At 42.5% G+C, this 13,969-nt stretch overlaps 1 protein-coding gene across 1 annotated transcript in view; it reads left to right on the top strand.

Moving 5' to 3' along the window:
* The first annotated feature begins 205 nt into the window (after positions 1-205).
* The window catches only part of LOC308296875 (gamma-adducin-like), a 53,153-nt gene continuing 39,389 nt past the window's right edge, over positions 206-13,969 (top strand). The window contains exons 1-3 of the mRNA XM_080740225.1: positions 206-362; positions 9,828-10,079; positions 12,790-12,934. Of these exons, the coding sequence (XP_080596351.1) occupies positions 9,879-10,079; positions 12,790-12,934 (346 nt within the window). The 5' untranslated portion in view covers positions 206-362; positions 9,828-9,878. The remainder of the gene's footprint in view (positions 363-9,827; positions 10,080-12,789; positions 12,935-13,969) is intronic.

Genomic DNA, 13,969 nt, shown 5'->3' with positions numbered 1-13,969 from the left:
TGGTAAGTGAAATAGGGGGGAATGTGGAGGATCATATCACATAAGATACGGGACTTTGGGTGTATGTGCGTGCATGTGCCCCTCCCATTCTTTGTGTGCAGTCCAGCCGCCCAGTACCATGCGGGAGACTGTTCTCCATAGCTGACAAGTTTTCTGCAAGCTGTGAGAATAGGCAGCCCCTGTCACACAGGCAGAGGAGCTGAGGGAGTCAGTGTGGGAGAAGAGAAGGAAAAAGCAGCAGTTCCCTCTCTTCTGTGGAGCCAGATGACCCTATCTGATGGGATAATGTAAACAATCAGCTGACAAAGCTAGAACCGTGGGAGAGTGACCTGTAAAGTGAAGATTGTCCTCACATTAAGGAGGTAAATTCAACTAACACTTTTGAGTTTCACTGAGTTTTTGGTTGTGTACTGTGTCCACTGATATACAGTATACGTCACTATAATACAGTTCTTCTAGACGTTGTGTGCTATATACGATCAAAGTTATCCTGTAGTTTGTGCAATCCAAGTACTGGCTGTCAAACTTTCAAACTTGAAGATTGTTTTGCATACAGTGAGGGCAGATAACAAGTTGTCCTTACGGTCTACCAGAGTGTTGTTGTTTTTGAAACTAAAAGATTTGTATGCATTATTGTGCTGTAACACATTCTTGCAGTTGCTGACACACACAACTCTGCAGTGGATGGTATTGTTTTCTTTGAGGTTCAAGTAACATGCTGCGTATGCAGATTTGAGCGTTGAGTGTCTCCATTTTTGAGCGGTGGTAGACCGCTCCATAGCATGGCCGTGTGTGTATCCGTGTATGTATGTATGTATGTATGTGTGTATGTAGCCTGAACTACCACTCAGTGACCAGAGAGGGTGCTCTTGAGTCTAGTCTGAGCATCAACTGCAATATTCTCTCTCTCTCTCTCTCTCTCACACACAGACATGCACACACACACGCACGCACGCACGCACACACACACACACACACACACACACACACACACACACACACACACACACACACACAACCACCGCTCAGTTCACACGGGTGTGATTTTTACAGTGTTGTCAGGTTTTTGCTGATATTTACAGTATAGCTTAATAAGTTGACTGGCCTGTCTGTGACTGCGTTGCCCGCTCCAGCTGCAGGAGCCCTCGAGCAGCTGCTCTCAATTAACGTCACCCTCTGGAAACATTAATGTTACACAGAACAAGCATTTGTTGACTTTAGATGTGCGGTTTGGGGCAGCACAAGATTTCATAATCCTTATATCCTGTGACATAAGTTATAGGCACCCTTAACCATTTTAACCCCTGGCATCCCAGTTTTGGTCATGCCATTATAGGCAAATACATATACAGTATATATTTATTTATTTATTTTTATGTATTGACTGACCCACAATTTTCAAAATCATTATGGAATGTTAAATTGAAAAAGGAGTTAAAACTGAGAAGGTATGGGACATGACCTGAACCCATTTAATGACTTTACATTGTTGTTATGTATTATCATGTCATCACCATCCCTACACTGATTTCATATCAGCATAGTAATAAATAATAATAGCTTGGATTTATATAGTACCCATAAGTTGCCCCTGCAACCCGATTCCGGATAAGCGGTGGAAGATGGATGGATGGATGGATGGATGGATGGATGGAAGTTGCTTTACATAAAAGAAAAGGAACCAACTTTATTAAGAAAAAATAAAAGAATCTTCAGCTGGGAAAGGCTGTCCTGAACAGGTGGATTTTAGTGTTTACCATTTCTCTTTTAATATATTTCTGTGTATGTCAGTCATGATGACCATAAACATCTACTTTCATTTACAAGGGCCTACAACCCTGTTGTGTTCATTTAACTCAGTGAATGTACAAGTAGAACCAAACAGACCTTTAAACGAGCCAAAAATAGCAGATCTACAAGCTCACAGCGCCTCGCAGCGGTGTGAGCTTGTAGATCGTCTATTTTCGGCAAAGAGCTTTGGAGGGGGAAAAGAGCAGACCAAGTACAGTGAAAGGTCAAGTTTATTAAGTATTCACAGTTCAAGTGGTTAAATATCTGAAAACACACATTAACATGAATCCAAAATACACTGTTGATCATGCTGTCAAACAATGAAACTATATCAGTCTATGAATAGATTGTGGGGGTCCCTGCTTCATCTCTCTCTCAACTAAGGGGTCCTTGGCCTGAAAACGTTGAAGACCCCTGACTTAAAGCCTAAATGCTTAGTTGACCGGGGTCCCCCATGCATAAAGGGCGAGCTGGAAATTTCCTCTACACCGAAAATAGCCAATCTACAAGATCACAAGCTTGTGAGCTTTTAGATTTTAGATATGTTTTCTGAATGTTCGCCCAAAAATAGGGATGCTAGGGTTCAGATGGTTACAGTATAAACTGTTTGTTTTTGCCCCCAACCATCTCCTGACACAGTCACTCAGAAGCTATGATGCTTCTCTTTAGATACTGGTTCTCTTTGAGGTAGTCAGTGGGGAACAACCAGAAATGTGCTATAAAGATTTCTTACTGACTGTCAGATAGCGCTTCATTACATACACAGAGTGTTCATTTAATTCTGAGTGTAAACACAACATCCAATTAGCCTGCTTTGAGTCTCTGGCTCCCTTTACAGCCTAAAAGTTTTGAATGAGAAAGTGTACGTAACTTCTCACACTTCTCAGCTTGATATTCCCCTTGGTCTAGATTTGAATAGGATATGAGCTGCCAGACCCCTATACCTCAGCCCAGAGTTAAAGTGGGCCGCACCCAAGACAGAATTCCAACATGGAGGCCATCCAAAGACAGCTGGAGTCTGCAGCCAGCTCTTCCATTTAGATAAACAATGCTTGGTCCCTCTATTGCCAGACTACACAGGAAAATAATCAATGTTCATTTAACTCAACGGCATAGCTCAGGGGTAGAGAAACTGGTATTAGAGCACGAAGGGTATAAATCCCGAAGGGTTCCCAGTTCGAATCCGGGCTCCCCCTGAGTTAATGTCGAAGGGTCCTTGGGCAAGACTCTGAACCCCTAATTGCCTCCGGTGAGTAGGTTGGTGCCTTGCATGGCTTCCTCCGCCACCGGTGTATGAATGTGTGTGTGAATGGGTGAATGTAATGCACAATCTATGTAAAGCGCTTTGGATTAAAAGCGCTATATAAATGCACCATTTACCATTTACCATTTAACTCAGTGAAAGTGTAAAAATGGACCCGTAAGAGTTAAATTAACATTGAGGCTTGTGAACACCAATGGTGTGTAAATATGTGTGTGCATTCAAGCAAGCTTGCGTGCTTGTGTTTGGATCCAAACACCCGTGTGTGTGTGTGTGTGTGTGTGTGTGTGTGTGTGTGTGTGTGTGTGTGTGTGTGTGTGTGTGTGTGTGTGTGTGTGTGTGTGTGTGTGTGTGTGTGTGTGTGTGCGTGCGTGCGTGCGTGCGTGCGCGCGCGCGCGCGCTGCGCGCCTGCGTGCGTGCCTGCGTGTGTGCGTGTGTTGCAGCGGTATTACATCCTATAATAGAGAAGGCAGTGTTCCAAGTGTAACAATGTTGATTGTTTCAGGTTCCAAATTGTTTCAGGCACCGTTTTTAGCAGAATGTATTGATATAGGCTGGTTGAGTATACTGAAACAATGCCCATGTTTTGCAGCTAAACCAAATGTTGTGGTAAAAGATCTGACAGTGTGATGGATGGGGCTTTGCCTTATAGATTTTGATGTTTAATATATTTTAACCGTCTCAAAGATTAGCCATTCTTACATCTTTGACGGTCAGATTAATCTTCTAAAATGTCAAAATGCCCAGATATGAGAAAGGATATAAATCTCACATATACGGTACTGTATAATAAGGAATTAATTCCATCAGGATTACACCACCTTAATGCCAAATGTCTGGAAGAGGTGACATTCAAAGCCAGCAGAAGCATACAACATATTGGAGTAGTTGATGTCTTCGGGTAAAGAAAGCTTGCATTGCAGCAGAGTGAAAAAAGATATGTCAATTCTGACAACGTGAAGTGAGGTGGAGAGGCTTGAGGTTGGCATTGTCCAACACTGTTGCGGCAGCCTCTGGTTATATTCTCATCAAAGATGCTGTTGAGGCACTTTTGCACTTCACAGTACTGACTAGAAATAATGGTGAGATGATGAAATTTAAAAGTAAATTGTACTACATTTAACTTTTAACCACATGAACCCTATCTTCCCTATTCTTGGCATATCATAATAGGGGAGCATCCGTCGCAAATAGCCGAACATTTTCTGTGAAAATAGATGAACATTTGGCTACAGATGATTGCAGTGTCTCTCAACAGTTGGCATCATTTAGTCTGGGTTTAGGGTCAAGGGTCATTGAGTTGATGATAAATGGTTCTTGCTATCACTATAGGGCTAAAGGATAATTGCCAGAAATGGATATCTGGGAGGGGGCAGAAACAAAAATGTTATGTCGATATTTCATAGACCCTCGCTATGGGGCAGGAAGAAAGTTGTGCGTTCAATCATTAAGTGGTCATTAAGGAAATCCACAAATGAGTCGACTTTGGGGAAAACTGCATGGTTGGTCCTGTGATGGACCATTATGAACTTTCACCTTGTGCTCAGACGAGGAAGCATAATCAGTCAGAAAGACAACGTGACTCATGTTCTGCATCACCAAGGGCGTCACAATGGGGGGGGGGGGGGGGGGAGTGGGACTGAGTTACTAAGGCCCAAGGTGGAGGGGCCTGGAATTATTTTATACTTTAGAAATTTAAAGATGGCAGATATACAAGCTCACAGCGTGGCACTGAGTGCCGCGCCGCAAGCTTGTAGATCTGCTATTTTTGAAAAGTCGTGAAGATGTGTGCAAATCTTATTAAGCGAACTCAAATTTAGCTGCTGGGGGGTACCCGGAACTAAATAGTTTGAGATGGGGGTCCGTGGCCAAATGCATATCATTTTGGGGGTCCTTCACATGAAAAGGTTTGAGCACCACTGACATAGACTGACAAGACTTGCACACATTTTCAAGATTTCTCAAAAATAGCAGATCTACAAGCTCGCAGCGAGGCACTCGATTCAGCACTGTGAGCTTGTATATCTGCTATTTTTCAATAGTTAAAGTGCAAAATAATTGTGCGGGGGGCCGCAGTGAATCCTTGTACCCAGGGCCCAGAATTTGGTGCGACACCCCTGTGCATCACACTGTGCTCAGAAAAGCATGTTATGGGATATTGGGTGGTACCACAAATTGTCACTGCACACAGTCTCTCCTTTCTGTTTTGTCACTGTCTCTCCCCCTCTGTGTCTGTCCTCCCTCTCTTCCTGTCTTTCCTGGCTAAAAATGCAGTGTTGCGTCATATGAACCGATACACAGTTCCCCCTCATTTCGCTGTTTTAGCAGCTGTAGGACATGTTATGAGTCCATCTGTCTGAGCAACAGACCTTAAAATAACAACCATGAAATGTAATGGCATGTAATGAACCCAAATTCTAATCAACCGAAGACTGTCTCGGTTGAAAAGAAATGCTATTTGATTGGAACTGCTTGTGGAGCTTCATAGTCCAAGGTTACCACGAATCGGTGATTAGACGACGTACTGACTTATGTGAGACTTAAATAAAAGGTCAAAACCATCAAAGGAATTGATTGGGGTTTTGCCCCCGGGGCTATTCATAAAATACACTTGGTGCATAAAGTATAATGACACTCCATGGTAATTAACAAGGGTTGCTGAATTTGCCGATACAGAATTTATATGACTTGTAAATGTGTTTACATCTCGGTATGTGTTGATGCTCTGTTATATTTTAACTACCATTTGTCCTGCAGTCATTCCAATGATATTTAGTGGTTTTGTCTTGGAAAAGTCCAATTGTGGTCTTTGGAGTGTTCAGAAGAATTATGTATAACATCTTATGAGGGTGAATGAAGCTTTTGAAAGTGCTGTTAGTATCCTCTTAGTTTATAAAAGTTTGAGAAAATGTTCTGTTTTATTGCATATTTGTCTTTGAATGTTTATTTTTAATTTATTTACATATGATATACAGTAAGCAGTGCGTTTGTAAGACATCTCCAGTGAAGGCAGTGGTAAGGGTGGGGTGTGACAAGACAAAAGAGGTTCATTTTCCGTGAATATCAATAACCTCAAGTACGATCTTTATGAATGGGGCGTCTACTATTAATGCCTGACATTTGGTCAATGTTTCCCAGATAGACTGCAGGGCTTGAAAAGTTCAGTGTGTGTTTGGGGGGGGGGGGGGGGGGGGGGGTGTTGTGTGTGCGTGCATGCATTGATATATCCTTAGTGCAATTGGACGCATACATTTTGTATGTGGTTTCAATGGGAAGTCTGCCAGGGTAGGCAAGCAGGGTTGCAGGGTAACTGTGGGGAGTTGAAGGGTCACGCAGCTATGGAGGGAGAACGTTCTGCTTCTCATTACATCAACCCCATATGTCCTCGTATCTGAACCGCCTCCCAGACTCCACTGCGTTTCCTGGAATTGTTATGTCAGTCAGTGATCCAATCCCTCTCTCTCTCTCACTCCCCCAAAATTTAGACATTTGCGTGTGTGCGACTGTGCGTGTGTGTGAGCTTGCATGTGTGCGCGTCTAGTGTGTGTGGGTGTGTGTGCTTGCGTGCGTGCGTGCGTGCGTGTGTGCTTGGGTATGTGTGACATATGCATGCATGTTGAAAGGGCAAAGAGTTGGGTTGGTGTGAATGCTAGAGATTCCATTGGTGCATTTAGTGTGTGGAAGTGATTTAAATATCAGTAAAAGCTGCTAGAGACAGACAGTGGGGGGTGGGTGGGAGGTGGGGGACCAACTGGGCACTCCGGCTTTAAGGCTTTTAACAAAGTAAATCTCTGAGGGCGGGCTGAAAGTTTGTTTAAATTTGTGCAGCTTTGTGTTTTGTAAAGTCCTGGTCTCATCTCCTGTTTACAGAGACTGAGGCGATTCAAATCACTTGAAACAAAAACAATTTGCAAGAGTTTCTGAAATAACCCAGTGTGATGTTGCATTAGTCTGTTGCTCTTGAATAACATCATTATCTGAATGGACAGAAATAATGCTCTTCTAAGCCAAACAGTATAATTAAGGCAGGCTCTAACAAATTAAATTAGTAGCCAAGTGTTTTTATTGGCACTGTCAGACTCAGTTGAATTTGTAAACTTTTAAACTGACTTTAGTTAAAGTTGATGCTGTGGTGTCAGTGGTGATGGTTTAGGCAGAAAACTTGGAATCTAGTTTCTGCAAGGAGACATCTGTGTCGTCTTTAGTTTTAGCAAAACAGCTACGATGTCATTGACCTCCACCCAGTAAAACTAAAAATGGTGTTATAATTTATGGGATTACAGCCTGCCTACACCTCAAGGTAACCAGAAGAGTGGGCCTACTTTACATTACTCCAGACCAGGGCTCAGCATCCTTTTTGAAGTGTCATGTTTTTATTCTCTTGAAGATAGTCAGTGTGCCATGTCAGCATACATTTTAAAGGGGAAGACCACCCATTTTCAATATTGAAATATGTCATTAATATACCTTAGAGGAGTTGTGTGGAAATAAAAAAAATGTTCCCCCCCTTCTGTGTTGCCTAGAACTGGAGGGTTGATTTTGGGGTTTGTATTGTAAAGTACAATGTGTGATGTCATCAAGTTTTACTTTACAATACAAACCCCAAAATCAATCCTCCAGTTCTACACAACACAGAAGGGGGGGGGGGGGGGGGGGAGGACTTTTTTTCTATTTCCACACAACTCCTCTAAGATATATTAATGACATATTTCAATAATATTGAAAATGGGTGGTCTTCCCCTTTAATGACATTTGGGTTTAATTACATTTTCCAAATAGGCTAACTATTTTATTCTTTAGTTTTTCACATTTTGGAAAACATGTTCATGACAGGGACCCCCAGATTATATTAGGCCCATAGATTAGGCCATGCATCATGGAAAGCTATTTGAAAGCATTATGTGACAGGGAGGGACCCCAATAAAATACTGTTGTTAGATTAGATTTAGTACAGTCGTAAATCTACTAGGTAGGGGGAGATAATAGCAGTGAGAGTGAAAGTATGACTGCCTATACTAAACAGTCATTAACTTTCTCTGGGAAATAATAGTGAAATTAAACCTAATTTTGCCTCTCAATGAGGGTTCCCGGACCCCACTTTGTGAGACTTTTACTTCCCAAATCTTTAAATATGACTTCAGTCTCAACAGTGCCTGCCTGCCTGCCTGCCTGGGTCCGACCAAACTCGACATGAGGCCTGGTGGTGGTGGGTGGATAAGTGAAGTCACATGGTCACTTTTCCTTTTCCAACACAAACACACCCACACTCTCTCCTCCATGCGGCGGCCGCTCTTTTCACTCTTGTCTCTGTTTCACTCACACACACATTTTTCACACGCAGTAGGCTCCGTCTGTGCTGCTGTTGTTTGGATACTACTGGGAAAAGCCTGCTTTTTAGATTGCCTACTTTTTTGGGGGGGATACGCAAGCATGTTTGCGCGCTGCAATATTTCACAATGTACGCGAAGAGAGTTTAAAGTAGTCATCGTAGCCTAGGTTTTACTGTACTGTACCCCCGGAACCCATCAAAAGAAAACCCATCTGGACGTGATAACTCTGGAAGTGATCGGTTTGGTTGAGGTAAATAATTTCCCACGTATCAGCCTATTGTTTGTTTTGTGGTGGCGGTGTTGCTGTTGTGTTGTTTTTGGTCAGGTCTAGCTGCAATTCTGCATTAGTTCTCAACAGTTTAAAAGTTGTACAGTGAGTTATTTGGCGAATCATCATCACGCCTCAGTAGATAACGTCGAAACTTTACACAGCTGTATGTGATTGTTAAACTGTACTGGTAGTCAGGGGCTATTCACAGTGAATACACACAGGACAGACGAACCTAAAACCCTACTTTTTACATGTAACCTACCTTTGGCTAGAAGCCAAGGGTATCTAATATAATGTGTGCGTCATGAAAGCAAAAAAAAGAGCTTTGTGTAGGCCACTGGTTCTCAAACTTTTTCATGTCAAGGACCCCCAAGTACACACTTATTAGAAAAGATACGCCAGAGACCCCATAAGAGAAGAAGATTTTTTCAGCTCTAGCAGTGATTCTCTACCACCAAAGGACCCCCAGTTTGACATGCATTATTGGCTACGGACCCTAATTTCTATTGAAAATCAATGTTAATTTAACTGAGAGTGTACAAAAGGAAAGGAAAGTGGACCGTCCATTTGGTTCCATTTGTATTTTGTGCCACTGATGTATAGGCTAACTAATGATTAAGGCCTAAACGTTGGCAGAAACAGCCCTAGTGTCCATCCAGCTTTACCCCACCCCCAGGTAACGTTTCAATGCCAAAGGCGCTAACTGCTGTGCTGTTTTACATGCGTTAATTTACATGTCTTACATGTCTGCCATTGGTGCCATTGGAGGTTAACTGCTGCTGGTTTCAGTCCCCACTTTAGTATCCAGCTGAATACTATAGTGTTTTCACTCCTAATCTGTTGCTGCATTGTGTGTGTGTGTGTGTGTGTGTGTGTGTGTGTGTGTGTGTGTGTGTGTGTGTGTGAGAGAGAGAAATACATGTTATTAATCATTCATATCAAGTCATTCAACAGTAATACACTATGTTGCTCAGTGGTCAAAATGCCCACACATTAAGTACCCCGTTTTCCCCCTACGTAAATCCTCTTATCCATTGTTTTCATCCCTGTTATTACGTGACTCATCATTGTGCATCATTGTCGACGCGAGGGTGTTCATCGTCACAGATGTTGCTTGGGCAACATAATGACAAACTGAGCTCAGAGACCCCTTGTGTCTGCATCCTCCTCACAGGTTCCATAACAACAGTGAGAGGTCACGTGGCGACCGGGGGCTGCTTGAACGATGAGTCTGGTGGAGGTGAGACAGACGGCGGGGTCCATGACCCTGTCCCTGTCCAGCAATGACTCCAAGGAGCGCTACTTTGACCGCATGGACGAGAGCGACCCCGACTACCTCCGCACCAGGAACATGTCCCCCGACCTGAGGCAGGACTTCAACATGATGGGGCAGAAGAAGCGAGTGACCCAGATACTGCAGAGTCCAGTAAGTCTCTCCCCGTCTCTCACACACTTCAGTGTCTCAATGCAATGGACATTACTTTCACAGCTGGAGTGGTCTATGTTGCAGCACCCAAGCACAATCTCTCTCTCTCTCTGTCTATCTATCTCTATTTATCGATATATATATATATATATATATATATATATATATATATAATAGAGAGTGTGATAGAGAGAGATTAGCTGCCATAAACCATTAGTTGCTGTGGTCAAACTTGTCCAGACTAATTAAAGGAGCCCATGTGTTGTGTATTTTCATTCAACTGCAGCCAAACTGGCTGCTGTCTGGGGAGGGGGGGGGGATCTTCCTCCATGTTTAAACACCTACTTGTTAGACTTCTCTTGTAAAGCTAAATCTGTAAGGTAAATAGCGATGAATTTGCATTAGCACATCCTTTGCCATGTTAAAGGGATATATCACTTTCAAAAAAACTTTTGGTCATTTTATCGTCTAATCAGGCTTTTATGACACCCTGGACAGTTTTTAATTTGCTTGATTCAGTATTTAGATATTTGATGTAAATGTTATCAGGCCCCCCAGGCCCAGGGCTCCTCCCCATACACACCCATTATAACTTAAAAGTCTAAATATTGAATCAAGCAAATTAAAAACTGTCCAGGGTGTTCATTCATAAAAGCCTGATTAGACGATAACATGACCAAAAGTTTTTTTTAAAAAGTGAAATATCCCTTCAATATTTATTTCTGCATAAGCCTAGTTCACCTTCACTTTGCATATGTACACACGGATGCTTGCTAAAGTGTATAGTGCAAGGAGGACGTAAGCCATAAGGGACAGAGAATCGAGCAATGCAGTTTGCTATAAATGTGTTCCAAGGAGATGCAGTACACACATACCCATGAAGTGCATGGAAATAAGATGAGCCCACGCTCGTCTGTGATTGCATAACAGACCCCAACAAGTGGAACTCGGCTCATCACCATGGGAACCGTGCTGAGATGAAGCGGAATGCTGGAGCTCAGCCACTGTGGCACACAGGAGAATAGTGCTGTTTCAAGTGGGAACGACACCCAAGATTCATTGGCCACTCATGCCAGCATAAATTGATAGCCAAGCTTAATAAAAAAAGAAAGTCCCCCAGTCAAATCTTTTCACACGTACAAAGAGGGTTTTAATGGTCCCTTCTTGTGATTTGTGTACACTTTTAATAAGGAAGGTTTGAAAAGCACACTGTGCTCTCTGTCAGATGCTGAAGAGTTAAAAGGAAACTGGGTCAAGGTTAGGTTGTCTACACATGAGTCAACATGGGTGTTCCCTTTCTCTTCCCCTCACCTGTCCTCTCTTCTTCTCTTCTCCTGTCCTCTCATCATCTCTTCTCCTGAGTCTTATTAATAGAAAAAAACTGAATGATTCAAATGCTGGTCCTTTGGACCAGATTATGGGTGGTTATCATTCTTGCTGTATAATCAAGGCCTTAATAGTCTAGGCACACCTGGTGATTCCACCCAGCGGAATAGAAAACCAGCAGTGTTCTGCATACCCCTAGGACCACAGTTGTGACCTCACAAAAGAGGTCAGGGGCGAAAAAAGAAAATGAGAGAAAGAGAGATCATCATGACATTTCTGAATGAAGATTGACTGGTCTCTCCGATCAATTATAGATACAGTAAGAATAAATCTATTTCAGAAAGGGCCTATTGCGATAAATAGAATAAAATCTTGAATGTTTGAGTTCATGTCCCGATTTCTTCTGGTGATAATATAAAGCAAATGAGGAGGCGACCCATTGGTGCTCAGTCTGAGATTTTTTTTAAGGACATTGCTGTCCCATACTGAACTGATCTCCACTGTTGTCAGTGCCAGCAGTCGGCCTGGTTTATTTCAGGCTTTACCTTTCTCAACTCCCAGGTGCCATTCAGGGACCCAAAGTACTATTGGTTTTCTATTCCGGCAGAATAGAAAAAAACTAGCAGTACCTTGAGAAATATGTGAAGTAGTCTCTCAAGTGTTGTCGTCCATCAAGTCACTGTGGTGGAAGTACAGATGGATGTCCAGCCAGGGGTGTCGCACCAAATTCTGGGCCCTGGGTACAAGGATTGACTGCAGGACCCCCATGAATGTTCTTCATAGGGGGAGGAGGGGGTTTAACCCATTTAGACTGGGAACGCATTATTACGCATAATTTTTTACTTTAACTATGGAAAAATAGCAATATACAAGCTCACAGCGCAGCACAGAGTGCCGCGCTGCGAGCTTGTAGATCTGCTATTTTTGAAAAATCTTAAAAATGTGTGCAAGTCTTTGAATATTTCAAATTCTTCTAAGGTTTTTTTGAAAAACCTGTGTTTCTATGTCAGTGATGCTCAAACTTTTTTCACGTGAAGAACCCCCAAAATGAATTGTATTTGGCCACGGACCCCATCTCAAAATATTTAGTTCCAGGGACCCCCCAGAAGCATAATTTGAGTAAAAAAAAAAAAAAAAAAAAAACATATATTCAAAGATTTGCACACATTTTCATGACTTTTCAAAAATAGCAGATGTACAAGCTCGCTGTGAGCTTGTATATCTGCTATTTTTCAATAGCTAAAGTATAAAATAATTGGGCCCTAGTAACTCAGTCCCCCCTTGTGACGCCCCTGTGTCCAGCATTTTGAATGGAGGTGGAGATGTTTCTCTTTTGTTCCTGTTCTCCTCACTCAATTCAACTTCTGTTCATTATATTTTCCAGGTGTTTAAGGATGAGCTGGAAGGCCTGATCCAGGATCAGGTGACCAAGGGCAACAGCCCCGCAGGCCTACAGGTTCTGCGGCAGATAGCTGACCTAATCATGGCGAGCACTTTGGGAGGGACTGGCCCCTTAACATCCCCCATTAGTGAGTGGCACTGTGTGTGTGTGTGTGTGTGTGTGTGTGTGTGTGTGTGTGTGTGTGTGTGTGTGTGTGTGTGTGTGTGTGTGTGTGTGTGTGTGTGTGCGTGCGCGTGCGTGCACGCGCCTGATTATCATTCCATGTATACGTCTTCTCTTTGTCTGGGTGCATTATGCAGCTTGAGTATCTTCATTGTCGAAAGCTGAATTCTCAGACTCTTGTGACTGAAATGATGGGGAAGACAAAAAAAAACAAAAAACATGTTGACAGCATTCTTTATCCTGACTGTTTCCATTAAGTACCCCACATGCCCAGCCTGAATAATGAACTACAGCTGTCTGCAGCGTCAATTATTATGTTGCCCTCCATGCATGAACAGAGGTCACTGTGGCACTTCGGCCTGGGGCTACAAAAGATCAGTTTTCCAAAAAGTTGGAATGTCAAAACGGTTAATGTTTGAGAAATGTAAACATGGCCTGCCACGCCCACGCCATACGGCTTTGAAGTAATTAAGGTTGACCTGCTCCTTTGTAAAAGTTAAGAAATCACTCTTAAAGTGGCCATAAAACCACAGCACTCTGTTTGGTTGAATGCCCTTATACAGTATGCTCTCAAAATATCCTGCCGTGTCTTGTAAAATGTTTTGAGAGCAGACACTTTTATGATTCAGCAGTGGTTATTCAAGGCCCCTAAGATGTGATTTTGTAGACCTATAGTTAGGCCTAAATCAGAATTTAGCCTACAAAAACAAATATGTTGCAACATACTGTACATGTACTGTAAGCCCCTCCCATACACTAAAATGTGTACAAGGCCTGCAAACATTTTGAGCGAGATGTTGATTAAAGAAACATAATATAAATGAAAGAAGAAAGGAGATTTAAAGGAGGAGGATGTAAACATATTATGTACCAGGTGTGAGCTTAAAGCTGCACTATGTAACTTTTATCTTCTGCCCTGGATTTGAACCCGGTTTCCTCCGCAAGTGCTGACTATGGTTTCCTCTGCAAGTGCTGACATTTTTAGCATTGAGCTTATAGT

The sequence above is a fragment of the Nannobrachium achirus genome, assembly GCF_963921795.1.
Source record: "Nannobrachium achirus genome assembly, chromosome: 13".
Taxonomy (NCBI): domain Eukaryota; kingdom Metazoa; phylum Chordata; class Actinopteri; order Myctophiformes; family Myctophidae; genus Nannobrachium; species Nannobrachium achirus.
This window is presented reverse-complemented; position numbering and strand designations above follow the sequence as displayed.